This window comes from Calypte anna, chromosome 4B (genome assembly GCF_003957555.1).
Source record: "Calypte anna isolate BGI_N300 chromosome 4B, bCalAnn1_v1.p, whole genome shotgun sequence".
NCBI classification, from domain to species: Eukaryota; Metazoa; Chordata; class Aves; order Apodiformes; family Trochilidae; genus Calypte; species Calypte anna.
In genome coordinates, this window is record NC_044249.1 from 18743341 (window position 1) to 18764199 (window position 20859).

Sequence of the window (20859 nt, forward strand, 5' to 3'; positions counted from 1 at the left end):
CTACAAATTCAGGAGAATGGACTCTTTGCTTTTGCAAACTGCCAGCAAAAATAAGCCAGCAAGACCACAATCAGAAAGGAAATCTAAGGCAGATGCACACAATTTTGATTAAAATCAGAAGAATACAACCACCACCCTCTAGTTTAATCTTGCTACACTTATACAAAGAATTTTCTCTCCAGATTCTTCAGTAAGAGTTAAGAATTCCTGTTTGTTTTTATTTTTTCACAGATATGAATAAGCTACTGAGACATCTGGAAGACTACTGGTAAATTCAATTAATCCTGCAAAACATATCTAAGACTTTACTTGCAGTTCTGTGGAACTCCTTACTTCTGAGCTGTCAAGCATGACCATGCTTATTCTAGGAACAAAATAAACTCACAAGACAGACAGACTTCTGTACTTCACCTTCTCCAAAAGAATTTGAACAGTCATCTATTCACTTGCCTACCTAAATTCCTGCCATCTTGTCATTATGGTGTCTCTGATCATTAAGCACCATTAATGCATGTGTTAATTTAAATACAAGATCATCTTAAATCTTTAATATGCATGCACACCAATTAATTTTCCCATAAGTCAATGAATTTTTTGTTGGTGACAGTGAGTAAGAACTGGCCTCTGCTATCAGCTATCAGCCTCCAGGTTAATGGAGGTAACATTCAGGTTATTTGCAAATAATAACCTAGAGCTTATTAGTGCTGGCACAAACCAGGAGTTGTGTGACCAATTAGGACACATTACAAAATGAGGTGAGATACACTCCTAGGAGCTCCATGAATATATATATATATATATATATATATATATATATATATATACATATTAAAAAAACTAAATATACTGGCTGTTGTTTTGACCAAATTAACACACAACAGACAAAGTTCCAGGATCCCAGCATAACCTCTGCACACACATGGGAAGTTTTCTGAAGCAGGAAGCTGTTCATTCAGGGAGAGCCTTTCCAAGTTGTTTATATCAAGTAAACCAAATAAAATCTCTTGTTCAAATTGCTGCCAATATTGAGCTTTTAAGATGCTCCAACAAAACACTACACAACTGCTGAATAAGACTAATACAGCTGAAAGTGAAGATCTACAGAAGCTTTATTGAACAGTGATCTCAGTAAACACTGCAGAGTGACAGTCCTGTTAAGAAAGGTTATTAATTAACATGTCTAGCAACATATTAGATAGGGACTTAATTTTCTGGTCAGATTTTCAAGCACTCAAGATTCTTCAGGTAACTGGTTCAAGGTATATATCCTTAATGTTGGTGAGGAAAGAAAATAATCAGATGGTTTTGTGAGTTTTTCTATCTTTGGCACATCCTTTCCATTTTACTGAGTTTGAATCCCCTTTTACTACCTCATAGCATTTTTATCTTTTTTTTCAGCAGATACCAAATAATTAACATCTGAGAAGAATGTTTATAATAATTTAAGTATTTACCCTGCTGAGGTGGGTATTAATGCTTCCTTAAATAAGCAAAGAGAAACAGGAACTCCCTCTCCACTCTTTGGTAAAAGCAATCAATTTCTGAGATATTATAATAACAAGACTAACTTCATCTGGTCTCTTTAATTAAATTCTGGTATTTGGTACCCCATACTGACACTTCCAGTGCTAAAATTTCCAGCAAGATTAGGTACTAACATAGGATCAGAAACAGTATGAAAGAAAAGGTATGAAAAGTTACTTCTGAGTTCATTAACATTAAACATCAGAGGTAAAAGCTGCTTTTCCCACTCCTAAGTGGGATGTTACCAGACATTAAAATGATTCTAAGTCCTTCAAAAAGATGCATAGTGATAGTTGACATTGACTCAGGATTCAACTCTAGGACAGTTCACATTTAAATCCTACACCAGTAATACTCAATTTCTGCTTTGTAACCAGGTGTAACACTACTGCTCTTAGGCAGTCTTATGTGAACTCTGCTTTTTCAACACCCACACTGAGGTCACTGATAAGTCAACTATTTCAGCAGGATTTGTCTCCAGTGCCATATTACTCCCCCGCACAGAAACATTTTACCTGTGTCTACACACTTCTAATCTTGTCAGTTTAAAGTAGAAGTTGACACTGTGCTCAACAGCCTGGCACTGCTGTATCAGCAGCAGTCAAATTTGGAACTGCTGATGTGCAAGTCTGTAATGGAGCTGAAGGACAGCTACCCTGTGATGCCACTTCCCTCAGTAGTCCATGAGTTTCAGGAACCTTACAGCACCAGAGACTTTTGTATGATACTTTGGGCACAGATAATCTCACAATAGTAAACCAGAAAGTGTTTGCCTATAGGACACAGGCAGTGAGATACCCAGACACAATCAGAATCTGGAAAGTTCAAGCACTTGGTGAGGATCATGCCACTAAATAAATAAGCCCCAACACATTATCTACAGTAACCTATGAATACAAACCTTGAGATCCCTGTGCATTAATCCTTTGCTATGCAGAAAGTCAACTGCTTCAGCTATCTGCAGAAATATCTGCAGACACTCTGTCCTTTCCCTCTCCTCTATCAAGCATCTTCTGCTCATCCAGTCTTTAAGGTTCTCCTTCCGGCAGAGCTGCATCTGGATGTAAAGATACACTTTTGGAGAGGTGGGCTTGACTTTTTCTGTGGTGTTTTTAGAAAGGTCCAGGCTTAAACTTGTTGGCCTTGGTGGAGAAACAGAGAGGGGACTTCCTGAAGCAGATTTCTTGTGATCAGAGTCCTTTGTACTTTTTGCCTTATCATCAGAAAGGCTCTCATCATGCGAAGTATCGACTTTTTCTTCCTTACTAGAAGCATTTCCACAACCAGAATCCTCAAACACAATAGAGGAGGAGGTCCCTTCCCTCAGGTGTACAACAGGGACAGCAGAAGGGCAAATTTCCAAGGAGTGCCCCAGCTCGTTGTTGTTGACAGTACTGTCTTCTATGTCACAGCCTGTAAGGACACTGTCCTGAAGGTTTAACAGCAGATCTTCTGACTGGTGTAAGTCCCTGATGTCTTCTGTGGCAGAAAATTCCAGAGGAGAAAACTGGCTTCCAGATGAATCAAACTGACCACAGGGTATTCCCACAGACTTTATCCTCTCTGATGAAGTGGCAATAACTTCAACAGGTTCCTGTGTGCAAAATGGCTCTGTTCTGATCTTAAATGATGGGACGTCCATTGGACTGGGAGAACTGAGTGGCCAATCAGTGCTAGAAGAACCAAATTCAGAGATTAATACCACAGAGCTTAATTCCACTAGAAATGCATTTTCAGAAGCCCAGGTTTTAACAAGTGCCACCTCTGAGAGCTGTGCCATCCTGTAACAGTAAATGACTAACTCAGTGTGGGAGGCACTAATAACAAGGATTTAGCACCTGTTTTTCTTAGTGTCTTTTTCTCACTGAGACAAGAATGCTGATTAAAAAAAATTAAGCAAGCTTTACTGTCTGGATTCCCAATGTACAATCAGGCTCATTCTCACCTGGAAAAAATGCAATCCTTTAGAACACACATTGCAATGACTATTTAAAGCACTGGGGAAGAATTACAGCTGTGAAATGTAAATTTGATGACTGAAACATAAAGGTCACTATATTCTAAAAATTTTTAAGTATTTTAAGATATTTTTATGAAATCACTAAATAGTCCTGTACTGGGCCTCATTCTTTAAATGCTAACATACACCCACGTTTCCCTTTTTCTTATTATTCTTTAACTCCTTTATCTACTTTTCCACTTTTAACCTACTCCTACCAAGCTTTATAGATCACCACTCTGATTATCCCTCACATATGGAATGAATTCACTGAAACATTGGAGCACTGAATCAGATCCATCTAAGACAAGACAACAAAGAGGAAGAAAACAACAGAAAGAAACAGAGGACATAGATGTCCAAGTTAAAAACTGAATCACAGCAGCATTGCTTCCACCTTCCAACCATCCAAAGATTCAACTACAGGAGTTACACTGATAACTACAAGATGTTACTATACTGAAAGACAGGACAACAGAGGACTCCCAATATCAAAAACAATGATCCACAAGTGTCATATATTTGTATCTTGTTCAACTGAAAGGTTGAAAGGTTAAGTTAATAACCACCTCTTTCCTACAGAGTCTCTCCATCTCCCTGGATCATCTACCAGTTCTCCAGTTCTGCTGATGTACAATCTCAAATTCAGTTGTTACAAAACCCCACAAATTACCTTTCATCTTTTAACCACTGCTCATCCATCTTTTCCTGCCATCTCTCAGGTGGAGCTTCCAGCCATGCGTTGAAATACCGAACAATTCCTGGATGCTCCAGTTTGGCCAATGCCTTGACTTCCCTCATCACCTTCTCACGAGCCAGCTCCCTGCCATTTGGGGTGAGGAAAACAGAGAGATGGTCACAGAGAGCAACAGCATAGTACAGACATTTCTGCAGAGGAATTCAATCAAAGCTAGCTCAGTATAAACCAGGCCAGTAGTACTGCTCTTCACACCACAAGACAGACACATCTTAAATTCTCCAGGGTAACTCCTTGAGGTTACAAGTGTGGAGGAGCAGCAAGTACTCATAAGGGCTAAGTATTTACTCATCCCTTTTTAAACAAATACAGACAGCAAAACTGAGAAGAAAAGGCTCATCTTGCTCTAAACTTTTTACAGGGATAGAAAAAGAGACCACTATGCATCAATATTCTACAGGGACGCAGAAGACACTGACATAAAAAGACAGACAGTAATACCTTAGTATTTTGTCTTTTAACTGTCAGGAGACTGCATAAGGACTGTATCTGTTCTATGGACAGGAAAGCAGGTAGCCTGTTGCCTTACTGAAGTAAATAATCTCTCTTCATAAGACCATAACTGGATCAAATGATGTCAGGTAGTTTCATTTAATGGGTTTGAATATGGTTGAAAAGAAGAATTTAGGCTACCTGAAATTTCTGATCAAATCCTTCGATCTTAGTCAAGCTTATTTAACACAGTCAAATAAATAGTAATTCTAGATTTCATAGCTTTACCCCCTCCCTCTACTGGCCTGCCTGTTGCTGTTCTAACTTGAGATTTCCAGAAGCAGTGTCTCCCATCTCTCACTAAAAGGAACTGCTGCAAGCTCTGTGTAGGGTAATTCAGCAGCATGGCTTGACCACCTACGACTGAAAGAAAAGGTAGGGGTTGTGGGACCAGAAAATGAAACAAATGGACAGATGGAGTTAGAAAAGCTGGTGAAGGAGAGAGAAAAGAAAGAGAAGGTGAAATAGGAAAGGTAAAGACGGGAAGGAGAAAAGCAAATTAACAGTGCTATAAATAACTGGTCCTGTTATTAAAGGCTCTATTCAACAAGGAAATCAAAGGAGTTCCCATGTAGCTGCAGCATCTTCGAGGTCCTGCTATGCAAGGACTTAGCCAAGCAGGTCACCTTTCTGCTGTGATCACACATGCCAAATTCTCAATGCCAAAACTTAAGTCAGCCCCCCCACTAAAAAGTGTGTCATTCATCCTAACACAGTATTTGGGAAACCAGTTCAGGAACAGATGGTTCAGTGTAGGATGGGATCCCAGCATTCATTCATTACTTCCTCTGTATCTCAAATTCATTCATTACCTGTTTGGTAAACGGATCCTCTTGATAGCATAGTTGCAATCATCCACTTTATTTCTGGCTTCAAAAACTACTCCAAAACCTCCACGCCCCAGACACTGAATTGGTTCAAAATCTGTCAAGTATCTGGGAGAAGGGTGTGAGGACAGACAGAAGAAAGAAGGGAGGGTAGAGGAGAAAACCACATCAGTATAGATAGCAAAATAAAGTAATTTATGACTAAGAGTGAAACATTTCTTAATAGACAAAACATGCTTGATGACTTGAAGCACTTCTCATATTTCTTCCCTGCTAACCCACTGAGGCAATCAAATGGACAGTTGCTGATTATGCATTGATTCAGTGTCTACCATAACCCAGCAAGATCCACTATGCATACACATGACAAACCAAGAGGTTTTCCATCCATAATACCAGATTGTATGCTCATGGACCTCAACTATAGCCTAAAAGTTTCAATACCCAAAACACATGGAGAGAGAAGTATTTTCTAAATTATGATTTGCCTTTAACCCCACCCCAAAGTAGTATTTCTGTAACTAACCCTTCTGAATATGATTTATGTTCTTAAATCTCACTACCTTTCTTATTTTTCCTCATTTTGAATACTCCAGTGTTACTTTCAGTGAGTTACAAATGTACAGAAAATGGTCACATTTTCTCCAGAGTATCAGGACATGTTCCTATACACTCTTCTGTCTTACCCAACACTTTTGTAACAAGAACAAAGGTTTGTTCTAAATATAGTCCACTTATTCTGCAGAATATATAAAACATTATCTGTTTCCATCTGCAATTGCCTTTCTCTTTGCTTTAATCCATAAACACAGACACAGGGAGTAAACACCAATTGTGACCTTCAAGAATCAATCTTCTATTTCAGTTATCAGCAGGGAATATGAGAGCAGGTCTCATGTAGACTCTCCAGGACTGCTTTGACTAATCACAACTACAATCTTCCAGCAGTAATGGGGTGACAGGGTTTTGTGTTAGTTGATGATGCTGGAGGACTAAAACTAGGGTAGGTAAGAACAAGAGAACACCTACTCTTTCCACCAGAAAGCATAAGTTGTCACACTAAAAGCCCTGAACATGTACTGAAGTGAGCTCACCTTGACACATATCCAGAGTTCTTGACATCACTCCAGCTGCTGTCTTTAGCATCTCCACAAGTGGGCTCATATTTACTATCAGTCTGACACTGGGTTTCAGATTCTTTCCGCAGCTACCAGGGGTTAACAAAACAAGAACAAACAAATTCAGCTCCTGAAGAACTTGAGATTTTGTACCTTAGATATGGCATCAGCTATTTTCAGTGTAACTACCTCCAAAGATGTCAGATGTGGCTGAAGCAGTCTGATCTGCTTGCTGATGCAGGTAAGCAACTTGTACATGGCAGATTAAAAAATAAATTAAATGAATTAAATGAAACAATAAATTTAGGTTCTGATTTTGTTATCTCATTACCTTATTAATACTACTCATTGCAGACTCAGAACCAAAAGAAAAGGCAAGAATAATACCTTCTGCATTTAGGACTGAGGAAAAAAAGATACTTACCCTGCTGTAAGGATGAGGATGGAAAAGTTTGCGTACGATGAAAGTTGTGGCCACAATGCAAAACAGGATGGTGCCAACAATTTCTTTCCACCAGTGCAGCAGAAGAACAGGATCCTTTTTCCGAATGCTCTTGTAATTTGTGTCTTCAAAAAATCTCACAGTGATCTGGGTGCTACGTTTACTTCTCTCTCTCTTGTAGTAGGGTAAGTAATAACCATTATCTGTGTATAAAAGACAAAAAGAAGGCATAGATTTACTTGCAGGTAATTACAGAACCATTTGTCTTCTTTTTAAGAGGTTTCCTGAACACACACAGGGCATTTTTTTTGCATTCCCCAGGATTTTACATAGCACATAAGCAAATTCAGGTAATCAAGGTTGTGGACTGCACAGCAAGTAAATCTCCCATTTAAGTTTACCACTTCAGAAGGTCTGACCACTGAAAGCTTTAAGCCAGAATATCTTCCATATGGAAAACTTTGTATCACCAGGCTGAGTCTCTAGGACTATGATCAAATTCTGAAAAAAATAATTTACAAGCTTTTTCCACTCAGACCAGCTATCAGTGACATTGGCAGTAAACACAATACCTCTGTGACAGCAATTTTTGGCACTCTGAAGTGCTTTGTGGGGCACTAATTAAACATACAACACAGTCTAAAATTTTAGTTTAGGCAATAATTTTCTTGTTCATTAAATGTAAAAAATACACAGCTATTAAAGATCAAAAAAATGGCCATTTACTGAATTTTACAGATAATAAATAAGTAAACCTGGCTATATGAAACACTTCAAAATTTTAAACTTCCACCTACCATATGGATACTGCAGAATTGAAAGTGCTCCATTACTGTACTCTTCATGAGAGTACTTGTCATTGCTGAGACACTTATCAAACTCATCAGATCCCACCAGCACTGGAGTCCTGGAAGGAGAATCTAAGCACAGAAAAAGACATAATTTACTGAGCTGAACTATTATGAAAACTATATTCTTCTGTTAATTTAATGAGAACTCAAATTGTGTAATCTTAGAAAATGTCTTTTGGACCAGACCATGAGAACCAAAAATAATGCAAATAAACATCAAGAAGGCTATTTTAAAGTAACAGGTACTTAACATCTCTCCTCCTTGCCAAACTACTAGTTTTGGACAAGTCAATTCACTCACATTCACACAACTGCAGAAAAACTTCTTTTATTTAGAAAACTTCTTTAAAACGTCTTTAATTTAGAAGACCCAATGTTTCATTATTAAAAAAGACTGTGTCAAATCCATAGTAAGAGAAAGCAGACATAAAATATTTAATTAGAAAAAACAAACAAACAAAACAATTAACAAAAGCACAGAGATAGTTCCTCAGTTCACAGATGGAAATATTAAACTAGTTTGAAACATACTTGAAATCAGAAAGATGTCCTGTTCAGAGTTAAGACAGTAAATGAAACTCTAAATTGTTACTTACGGATTAAAGGTTTCCATTTTATTTTGGGAAGAGGAATAATTGCATTATCATTCCTGGATTCCAGAGCCTTTGGGTTGGTTGGGAATTTCTCAGAAATTCTGACTGATGACTGAAGATACAACTGGCCCCTGTACATACCTAAATAATGAACCAGAGAGCATATTCATCATAAAATTTAGTTTTCTTCACACCCAGAATGAAACTGCTCAGGTAAAATAGGTTAAGAATATGTAATACTTTTTTATATTCTAAGACTCTGGGATTCTGACGCTGATTGTTAGGCTGAATAAATTAAAGTAGCATTTTCCCTTTCTTCCAGAAAAGCAAGAGATCAGGACATGTCATTTTCACTGTTGGAGAGCTACTGCTACAGAAAATTGCCAGCAATTTTTAAGAGCTATAAAGTAGCCTGGGCTTTGCATAAGTAAAGACTTCTTTCAAACTTCCTATTCTTCTTAATGCTGGTGCAATTTACTCCTCAACAGACATTACCAGGAAGGCTGGAACAATCTGGCTTCTTCATAGTGTTATTTTTTATCTGTGTAACCACTAACAGGAAAGCTACAATGTGTAAAGAAATAGAAAAAAGGCTAAGGCAAGAATTCTTACAAAATCAAAGCACGTTTACCTCCCTGAGACAGACAGACATCTAAGATGAAGAAGAAGGACCTGGGGCCACTATTTCAAATTGTCACAAACCACACCAAATGAATTCTGACAGCTGGATGGAAATTTTAGTTAAGACTATACATGATTAAGTTTCTTCATGGTAAGTTACTGTAACCAGTGTCGAGGAAAAAAATGAATGTGACAAAATAGGCTGGAGGAAGATACTGCTTATTGCTTACTAAGCACTAAGACTGCCTTGTTACTATAATCTTATCTTTAAAAGTTTCATGATGTTCAGTCATCTGCAGTGTTCTGAAACTAAAAAGCAGTGAACATTTCAGAATCAAAAAGGGAAAGATTTATGCTTTTGGAATGTCTGGGTTTTGAAAGAGGATAAAAATATTAAAAATCAGTCTTTTAATTATCACTGTTTGGGCTAAAATTATTATTTCTACTGTAGCCAAAGGTACACTGTACTCCTGTAATTGTCAGAATTTCTAAGAGGGGTACATAGAACTCTTGACTCTGAACAACAGGAAAGATGACCACAGGAGGTCAGAAAGAGATGAGAACACATCTCCGCTTTTTGAAAGTCTTTAATTTAAACTCAAGGTGCCTTTCTGGGATTCATAATGTCAGTATCCTCAGTCTTGGAGCTTCATAAAGCACTGTTAAACTTTACAGCCTTCACTACACAGAGTATCAGACTGGGTATGTTACAGTTCTCTTAGATATCATCTGGAAGTACAGGAAGGTCTGTTTTACTATAATCTCAACTGAGAAAAGAATAACATCTGCTACAGAAAATGCTACAGGTGGTGTCTCACCCAAATACACGCTGGATTCTGTGGCCCCTCTGGCAGCTTCCACGAGATCTTCATCTTCCAATACTTCGTTATTCGCCGTGTAACTTGTGTCATCAAACAGACTGATTGGAATGACTTTGCCATCCTTAACGAGCCATGCAGAAGCAATTGGAGTGCAAAACTGAAAAAGAGAAAGGTAACTGGAAAACTGCTGACATGTTAACTTGATATTATATAAGAATAATGCTAAACAATACGTTTAAACTCCTTGGTTTAGTTTTTGTAACAGATGTAGCAGCTCAAAATGAGTTAAAATACTACAAGCAGACGCAGGCTTCTTTACAAAGGCAGCAGCTGAAACCCAAGAGGAAAGACAAGATCTGTCATGCTGCAAATTTTCTGTTTTCATAACATTTAATACTGTCTTTTTTCCCTACCTGGTATTCCCATTCCAGATGTCCTCCTCGTCTGTTAAAAGCCATCACCTTCCAGTCAGCTACTGAGACCTTTATCACTGTATCTTTCATCATAGCTTCCTGCTCATCCACATCAGAAATAATTTTTGTTTCCTCTTTGTTCATATTTGCTTTTAAATTGCTCTCAATATATCCTGCTCTAGTTTCAATCTCTGGGACATAGCGTAGCTCGAAGTGGCCAACACTGAAATTCCACCTTAAAAAAACAGAGAAAAACTTTCAAGAAACAACTTACACATTCCAGGGAGGTCCCACATCCTCTGTCCAGAAGATTCTGAAACTGAATTGCCTATATTTGGCCTATTTTTTCAGTTAATTCTCAGATTGTCAGATGAACACAACTGAACCAGGAGGGGGAGTGCCAATCCAGAATACAAACTAAACAAACCATGAAATCTTGCCCAACAGGATGAGTGAGCTGAGGAAACAGTCAGTGAAGTAGGGCCAATGGCATTAAAGGTTTAGTATATGGAGAGCTGCCTAATTTTTGTAAACCAGGAGATTAGGGCAGAAGCTGATAATTATTTTCAGAAATAATTATTCTTGTCTTTTTTTCTATGATATAGTCCAATGCTGGAGAGAAGATACAGAAGGGACAGGATGGCAAGTTTGTGTTTTGAATAGCAAGAAGGGGGAAAGTATTTTTCTAGCAGTATGTTCAGGCACCCAAGGTTTCTTAGGACTTGTTTGGCAACCAATAAGAGACAAAACTCTCCTTAAAGGATTTAGACCCTTATGGTAAAAGTTTGGCATATTTTATATATTCAACCAATTTATTAAAAGATTTTCTTTCTCCAGATTAAAACCCCAGACCTATGCTATAAACTTTACAGCAGCCACTCCGTGTCACCTGTGCTTCTGATGACAAAAACAAGAGGATTATGGTACAAAAGATGTCATACTATGTCTTTGAAAGAAATGTGCAAAGGAAGAAGCATGTTTTTAGGAGCCACATCTCCCTGCCAAGAGCCATGGAACCCAAGATTCTCTCTCAGGCATCTGATCTGCTAATCTATTTGAGTTCTAATCAGGTTATCTCTGATAAACTACAGATGCACAGCCTGTCAAATCCTACTGCAAACAGAAGAGGGAGCAGGGGAAGAGGGAATGACAATTCCAATGAATTGTTGGGCAGTTACCGTATTATGTATGACAACCAGTGTTTTAGGAGGGTATTTCATGAAGTGGATTGTAGGGTTTTTTTAGTAGAATACAGGTCTGTATTTTTATAGAAATCTTGCTGTACTAAAACTTCAATGTGACAGCATTAGGGACATCTCAGACAGAATCAGGTTTTACAGCTTTTAAAGAATAGACCATCTACGTTATTTAATCAACAAACCAGATTTAAGAATGGGACTTTTATGAAATAAAATTGAAGACTCTGAGATATGTCAAATTAAAATGAAAGCTGAAGACATGAGGTATAAAAAAACCAGTGGTGGTTATTATGATTAGGTAAAGACCTTAAAAGTGAATCAGTGGGTCAGAAGACAACTTTTAAACTGTCTCCTTTCATACAGAAATCAATATTTGGAACAAACATTAATGACATTTGCCTTGTGCAGTAGAGCAGTGACAAGCTCTTTTGAGGTATGCAAGAACAAGGAAAGTAATTTTCATTTGATTTAGAGGAAACAAATATGTGCACATTGCTGGCTAATCATCTATAAAACTGGAGTTCAAGCTATTTTGCAGAAGCACTGAAGAGCAAAGGGGTTAGATCCAAGCCAAAAGTCTGGTCCATTCCTCCAGTTCACAATCTCAACTCCCTCATGCAGTTAATTCCTAGCCTAATGAAAGTTAAAAGGTCAACTACATACTAAGGACTGGTGGTTGTCTGCTTGTTTCTGACCGATTCTGAACACTCACTTTTCATTGCCACTGCGTGGTCCAACAGCACGGACAGTTTTTTGGGTTCTGTGTAGCAGGAGGGTCTCTTCCTGCTCTGTTTCCTCATCATCCCACTGGCGACAGCCCATGGCTGAGCAGATGTACTTCACCTGAGGGACAAAGCAAGAGGATCACACATGCTTCCAAGTGCTGAAACAAGACAAGCAACTATAATCAACAGGAATATTCAAAGATAATCCTTACAACACACATTTTTGGCTCGCAGGCCAGATTTGGAGCTCTGTGACAATAGATGCTCAACTTGAGGGGTGTTGAACAGCCTGGTTTAAGAGATAAGGGCTTTTCAGAAGTAGAATTTTCAAAAGATTCTAGAAGTCTACAGTTAGGGCTATCCTGTCTATCACTGGTCTATACTTTGCATTTATTTCTACTTTAAACAGAAAGAAATCTGAGCTTTTTATTTTTCCACTATTTTTATGGGCACTGAGAGAACATTCCTACAAGACCCAAAGCATAATTCTCTTTTCCTGTCATATTTGTTTCAACATAACTCTATTACCTTCAAATGCAGTACTATTGAGCCTTCCCTCTTTGCCTTGTCAGCTATTAAAGGGGAAAGATCATCTTTCTTGACTCTCCCAGTCACACAGACTTTGCAACAATCTCAGTATCAAACAGAATTTGAATTATATGGGCAATTTTGAAAGGGAAGTGGAACACACTTTCAGGAAGCCTCAATTGACAACATACTGACAAAAACAGCAGACTGCCCAAACTCTTAACAAGAAATCAGCTACTATTTCCTCTACGAGGGACCTTTGCTACTGGAAGTATAAGCCAGGAATCAAAGCAGAAAACAAAATTTCCACTTCCTGAACACTGTGGGAAGAGCAGTCTGTTGGTGCACAAAGCTCCCTGCTATCAACAAGAAAATAAAACATTTCATTAACTTTTGTTATATCCTCAGTGTTTTTGCAAAATATACAACTTTTAACCACTGTACTTCAGCCAATAAATACTTTCTGAAGTAGTCATGTAGCAAGAAGTTTTACACCTGACTGTTGCATAGGAGTTTAATATGTAAGAACTTCTTTGAGACAGTAAACTCATTGGCAGCATATACAAGTCTTAAACTTTTGCAAATATTGAATGTTTTTCTTGTTTTCAACCAGTTATCACTCGTGAGTTGTGAAAACTCTGAACTCTGTTGTGAAAAAAAATATGTCACCTACATCCTACTTTAATATGCAGTAAGCTGAACAGTAAAGTCTCCTTCAGAACTCTTCTCTCAGCTCAGTAGAAGGGGTCAGTCCTCTTTTTTCCCCCCCCACTCACCAGTGGTCACAAAACCCCTGTCCCTTTCCTTGTTTTTAGCTCAGATTCTGCTTTTCTGTATTGACAGCTTTTCTGTATAGAGACAGCTAGTTGTCTCTAGCTGAAGATGTCCCTGCTCACTGCAGGGGGTTGGTCTAGATGACCTCTAGAGGTGCCTTCATATCTAAACTTCTCTATGATTCTGTGATTCTGTACTTGAGCTGTGCTGCAGTTCAGAACTTGAGAGCAACCTACTAGCAGGACAGTGCTGGAAGCACCTACACAAGGCAAGTTTTCAGGCTCTTACCTTCCCTGAGTATGAGCTCAGCCCATAGGTTGTCAAAGACTTTCCCCCAACTAAGACAACATCCTCTCCAAACTTGTAGGATGACTCGAGCAGGGATTCAACTGTGAAAGGAACTGCTTCCATGCTCTCTCGATCCCGATCCCACTGGAAAAGGTCCCCATCCAAAGAAGGGATTATCATCTTGTTTCCAAACACCTAAAATAATTCAACTGAAGGTTAGCTACCTTTTAACTATAGTTTTATCAAAACATACAGACCACAACTGGAAACAGAAATGCTATATAAACAAGTGCACTGCATTTTATTTCAGCATTGTATTTCATGGTTTTGTATTCCAGAGTCTTACTTTTCAAAGCTCCACTGACAACAGAACTCAGGCACTCAAATAAAATCTGTACTTCACTAGTTAAACAGTTCAGTGGGTGCCACTTCTCCCACTTTAAGCAAAACATTTTAAAGCTCATGCAGTTTATGAATCAGAATTCTCCCAAACTGTAGAAAAGATGATCCAGGGAGCAGCATTCTTGAAGAGACAGCCACTGGTAAAAGTAGAAGTTTCATGGATTATTTGTGTTACTTTCAAGGCAGTGGCACTCTACATATAAAGTTCTACTTCATTTTTTTTTCCAGACCTTGTTTACTTCTGAACACAGCATCAATCATTCTCTCTACATCAGGAGACTGAATTTAGTTTTAAAAGAAAAGCTGAGGCTGGATGTGAGCTCTTTTACAGCTAATGAATACCCCATAATATCTATTTTCCTGTAAAGCAGAGAGAGCAATTACCACTGAGATTCAGAGCTCACATTTTACCTTTGCCTTTCCAGACAGATAATCTAACTTCACTTCCTCAGAATTTCTTATGCTTAAGAATGCTGTTCCTTTAAAACGTGGCTGTTATTTTCTTAAACACACAAGTCAAAAGAAAAAAAAAATGTTCACCAGATACAGTGTTTCATCCATTACACAGAGATTTGCAAGGAGATCCTAGTTCGGAAGTATGAGTCATTGTCAATGAGTACTAAGGGACTTATTAAGAAACTCATTATCAGCATGATAGACCATAACTAATACTGTGGAGCCACAGTGGCTCTGTCCATCAAGAACAGTGAGAAACTGTAATCCACATAATCTTAGCTTTTGAGAATGTGGACTAACATGGAAGATTTCCATGCTTTTTCCAAACCTGTGTCCATTTGGGCAGTATCCTACAACATAATTACATTAAAATCAGAGATTCTGCACATTAGGATTTAAGGACTACTTCTAGTACATGTATATTAGTCAAACAAAACATTCCTGCTCAGATTCCAATGCACAGATGTGTACTTCCAATCCACACAAAAAATCCAGAAGGTTTCTGGTTATTATTTCTGGAATGGTAGTGAAGATCCACGTTGTCTTCTGCATGATAAAAATTCTCTCCAACATGAGACTTTCTATTCCTCTAACTGGGTCACAGATGAGCAAACATAATTAAGCAAAGTTGGGATTCACCTCAACAGGGAGGAAAAGGCAGATCTTGTAAACGTGTGCAAGTCACAATCAGTAGCTCTTCTTACACTGCCTGACACACCTCATTCAAAGAGAAAAATCAGGTGAGTTACCCAACAAAGCTGGTGACTATTTAAGATCCCTAAAGCATCCAACACCAATGCTTTTTAGATTTGAAAAGCCTCACAGTGACTGACAATTAAAACAAAAACTCCCCTCAGGAGCACAATGTGTAATTGAAGAGATGACAAAAATAAACCCCTGAGAGTAGCTGCAAAATTCTTTACACAGCAAAATAAGGTATGTTCTTTCTCTCACAGATGTTTAGCTTATGGCAAAAAAGGCCAAATATCCTGGAAGAGACAAACACAGGAGATATTTGATGCACAAAAGATGTTGTATTATGGATTACCATTTGGGAAGAAAAACACACGCATGTCTTTGTACATATGCTTAGCACCTGATTAGTGGAAAAGTAAAGCAAACAAACAAGGTTTACATAAATATTCTTATTGAAGAGAAGCCCTGTGATCTTAAGAAACAAAGGCATGCAGATTTTGGAAAATACCTTTTTTAAAAAAAAAAAAGGTCAGTGCCAAAGTTGCCGCTGTAATCTTGCTGGAGTATCCTGTTAAAACTTTCAAGCCAGAAGAGTAATATAATAAAATGTTGTTCCAATCTATTATTTCAGAAATGCATAATAATTTTTGATGACAACTTTCAGCCTGTGCAGCTGTTACTTTGCATTAATAAATCCTCTGTAAGGTTTCTTCCTGCACGTGGTCCAGATATCTGCAAGTAGCTTGGAGGCCCAGGCTCACCTCCAGCAATATGATATATTGCACATATAAATAAGAACTAACAGCAGTTCTTTTTATAAGCAGCTTTCCAAACATACAAAAGCCAAACCAGCTCCTGTACCACTGTTTCAGCATGAAAAGCCCAAACATAGCCACAGTATGACTTCCATGTCAGATTCTGAATAAATTCCACTGCCCAGTCTGGTGAATTGAATGGCCTGCCCAGGACAGTGGTGGGATCACCATCCCTGGAAGCCTTTGAAAGGCATTTGGACCTAGTCCTTAAGGACATAGTTGATTATGTGTTGATTCTGGTGTTAGACAAAGGTTGGACTGGATGATCTTGGAGGTCTCTTCCAACCTAAACATTCTGTGATTCTGTGAATTTGTACACCATGATTAAACTAGAGTGCACCAGCAACAACTAACTAGCCACTTACAAGCCCAGACTTTCAGATATATGTGCTGAAAGCAATGGATCTGTAGCACTGCATGCTCCAAGGGTTGCAGATCATCCCATCAGGTTGTGAAGCGAGGAGGCAGTGGTGAAAACCGTCCAGGAGTCACTGCTGAGCAAGTGACTCTCAGTTGGTTCTGGGGACAGTGTGACACTTGTGATACCCTAAGCTCTTGCTCCTGAGCTCGAGAAGGAAATTTTCCATCAACAAACAACAGGAAAAATGTTGGCCTTTTTTGGGAAACACACACCCAAATCCCCAACACAAAGGAAGCTCACTCAGCAACTTGCACTTGTGTACTCCCAAGGTGTGGGTCAAATCAGGTCATGGCTTGTATGCCTTCAAACATTCCCTGACAGCAGGGTTCTGCCTGTTCATTTGTCAAAACCTCAGAACCCATAAGCTGCAGAGGACAGAGGGGATGGGATGGGTCAGCTCTGCTGACCACCTGCCTGTGCTCCCAACCTTGAGGGCATCTATGGGAGCAGCACGTCCTGCGTGACATTGGGAAAGAAATGCTGAGAAAAGGCACAACTGGTGCTTGGTGAACACATCAGGAGAGGGAGCACAGGCAGCAGAAAGAGCAATTACACCAAGGACAAAGCCAGAGTACAAGCAGATGGGGTTAAACTGACCGTGAGTAAGTGCAAGCTCGGCATCTCAGCTACTCCCTACTACAGGTGTGGTGTTTCACAAGAGAGACAGAACAGAGGAGGTGGGGGGGGAAATCACCTTCTTTTAAGATGAATCTATCTATAAATGGGATTATGTGACAAGGTGCTGACAAGGGACAGCAATTGATTGCCACCGAGCCTCACTTTTACTAAAACAGCTTTATTTGAAGAATGGGGCAAGTATGCACACGTGCAGGCACACACAGATAACAAAAGGCATTTGTGGACACTTACGCTGACATACTTAAAAAAGATAAAGCAGTTTAGCCAGAGGCTTTAGAAGGACAGGAATAATAACAACTCCTCTCCGAGTTAGGCAGCTCATTCTCTAGTACAGCAGCAGCAGCAAAGGGACTTTCCTTGAAAGTGCTAGCAGGCAGCATCGGCATGCAGCTCAGGTAAAGGAATGACATCACCCTGTATCTCAAAAGCATTACCTCATCTCCTAATCCAAGGAGTGAGTCACCCAGGCAGTCAGCTGCAAATCTCTTGGCACAGAAAATGTAGGTTACCACGATGCACTTACACATTCCTCTGATCTGTCAATGTAAATAGCTATTTGTTCAGCTTCACTGGTCAGCAATATGGCACATAATTGTTAAGTGGTTTGTCTTTCAGAAGTAACACTTTAAGAAAAAAAAAATTAAAAAAGGAAAACAATAGCAACAACAACAACAAAAAAAACCACCACACAACAACCAAACCCACATGAACTATCCAGCCCTAAATGAGATGCTGCTCTTTTGCTCATTAAGAGTTTGAAGCTGAAGTTCTCCATTGGCTCGGAGCAGGATGCTGCAGCCCTATCAGCAGCGCTGGCTGCTCAATCTCCAGGCTGATGGGTGAGGTAATGCAGTTTCTAAAAAGCCTTCACAAAAAAGCAAAAAGGCATAACGATCCGAAATGGCATATGCTACCAGGGAATTTGCTGTCTAGACTCTTTACTGGAAAGGAGGGCACAGCATGTGAGGTTCCACGGCAGGTTGATGGGTGCAAGGAAGCTGCTGATTTATAGTGGTGAAGAGAGAAAAAATGAAATGAAAAATAAAAACAAAAAACACAAACCAAACCAAAAGCCATGTACAAAGAGATCAAAACATGCTGAACTACTAAAGCTTCTACAAGATGCTAAAGTGTGACACTCATTTCCCATACCTAGCACTCTAGCATATAAAGCAAAAATCAAGCCTGCTCATGGACAGGCACATCTGAGAATAGTCTGCTGCCAAAACAGTCAATATAATCATTTTCAGATGGGCTGGACTTCCCAATAACTTCAAGGAAACAACTATGCACAGGTAAAATATTTTCCTTAGAACAGGAAATGTCATGTCTTTGTTTTTCTAACACTTCAGCTTGTGGGTTTCAAACCTTACTTTTACTATAAACCAACAGCTTCATTCCAGCTACCAATTAACTCAGACTAGCCTATATGAGCTTAAATGCTAGGAGTACCTTTTTATTTCCCTCTATGATTATCTCTACCAAAGGATCACTGTAACAAACAGGATCAAAGCCAACATCAAGAATGTTTTTAAGAAAGCCACTCCTCAGTGAGAACTGTCTTTTAAGCCCCATTAAAATTAATCTAGGCAACATTTTAAAAGCCACATATGGCAGCTTCACTCTAAAGGGTAGAAACAAAACTCTGCCCAGACAGATCTGGGAAAGAGAAAGCAATCATTGGATGCTCCATTTATTTATTTATAGGCATACAGTAGTACAGGTAGGTATCCCTATAATAAACATTTACAGATTTTTCAGGTGAGCTAAATACACATACACACACAGGGCAAGGTCCTGAGATGTCTCTAGTTCAGGTCTGGAATTGATTTATTGTCTGCCTTTTTGATGTACACAGGGAGGTATCTGCCAGATGCACAGGTTTATGACTTTTTTTCCAATATAAGAGAGGAAATTAGGAGAGAATTTCACCTCTTCAGCTTGGATTTCAGGCTGTTTTCCCTTCAGCACTACAAGGATAACTACACACTAACAGGCAAACTTGGATCAAACAGGAGTCCACTGGGATGAAGGGGCCAAATAAAGTCTAAATAGATATTTTTCTTCAAACTTTCTACAACATCACCACTTCCTCAAGAAGAAAGTAAAGACCAAGGCACTAGCAAAAAAAAAAAACAAAGCCAAAAACCAACAAAGGCTGTTTAGTTTAGCTATTCCACCCCCTAAAGCACTGGTAAAAGAGCAAAGTACTCTTCAGAGCATACAGTACTGCTTAACCAGCCAAGGAAGAAGAAAACTGACTGCAAAGGGGAGTCTGTGATTTACATCAGTAAAAAGACCTTCTGAGATGTGTTCAAGGGCAATGAGGAAGCTGAAGCAGGAAATACCAAGAAACAGGTGCTTGTTTTGTCTAGAAAAACTTTCCTTCTTGCAAATGCCATTACTTCTGGTCTTGGCACTACACTTGTTTACAAAGTACATACCTGTTCCTCACTTCCTCCTGCTTTTGCTAACATGCCCAGGCTGTCTTCTAGATCAGGACCATGAGAAAGGACACACTTGGACATCTGATAAATCAGTATCTTATGGAGGCAGGCTTATGTGGCCTTTCTCCTCCAAAGAGGAAAGAGCCAGCCTGGGACAGAGCAGCACATCAGAGGAACCATGGAAATAGTTCTCACCTTGTATCTATTATGGTTTGTCTTCTCCTTCCACCACCACAAACACTCCATGAGCTGGTAGTTGCTATTTAATTTTTCATTCTTAAGGGAAGACTGGGCCAATTCATAAATGTAACTTTTCACAGCCTTGTGATGATGATGGATGGGGTACTACAGAACTCATGTGAGAACTCTTCATCCCCCCCCCCCCCTCTCTTCAGTGCAACACCTGCAACATCCACCCAACAACTTTATTATAGGACTAAAGTTGGTATTCCTGTTGTGACTCTAAACTTCAAATCTTAAAATCTGATTAGGTGTAAGCTATCAGGATCCTGACAAACCTGTCTTTTACACAAACAGTGTAAAAAGCAAGATGACAGCAGCACAGTAGTTTGAGAACTACACTCCCAGCAGAGGGAGATGTCCAAGGGTCAGCATCTTGTTCTGTTAGAATTTGCCATGAAAACAATTAAGTCCTACTCTGTTTTCTGCCCTCCCTTGAGCAGCCATGCAAACAGGAGGAACTGCACTGTGTTAACCAGACTGCCCCAGCTACAAAAGAGGTCAGGTCCCCAGTACTGTGTGCTCTGCAATCAAACACTCTTCTTCCAAATACTAGCAAATTAAAATATCACTGTTACTTTAACCACAGTCAAACAAGACTTGGGATTTTGACTACAGAGATGCCAGCCTGCTCTGCTGCCATGGTAACAGACTTTTAAAAACTGTTCTTCTTAATAATAATAATAAAAAAGAAACAACAACTCACCGTGCTTTAAGAAAGACTTTATTTTATCATTATTCCAACCCCCTCTTTAACGTGGCAAGTTTTAT

At 39.1% G+C, this 20859-nt stretch overlaps 1 protein-coding gene across 1 annotated transcript in view; it reads right to left on the reverse strand.

Moving 5' to 3' along the window:
* Positions 1-20859, reverse strand: part of EIF2AK3 (eukaryotic translation initiation factor 2 alpha kinase 3) — a 42242-nt gene that overhangs the window by 6888 nt on the left and 14495 nt on the right. Inside the window, exons 3-13 of the mRNA XM_030450706.1 lie at positions 13973-14167; positions 12370-12500; positions 10459-10693; positions 10043-10202; positions 8607-8744; positions 7957-8079; positions 7142-7362; positions 6694-6806; positions 5585-5707; positions 4197-4346; positions 2426-3197 (exon numbers count right to left, since the gene is read on the reverse strand). Of these exons, the coding sequence (XP_030306566.1) occupies positions 2426-3197; positions 4197-4346; positions 5585-5707; positions 6694-6806; positions 7142-7362; positions 7957-8079; positions 8607-8744; positions 10043-10202; positions 10459-10693; positions 12370-12500; positions 13973-14167 (2361 nt within the window). The remainder of the gene's footprint in view (positions 1-2425; positions 3198-4196; positions 4347-5584; positions 5708-6693; positions 6807-7141; positions 7363-7956; positions 8080-8606; positions 8745-10042; positions 10203-10458; positions 10694-12369; positions 12501-13972; positions 14168-20859) is intronic.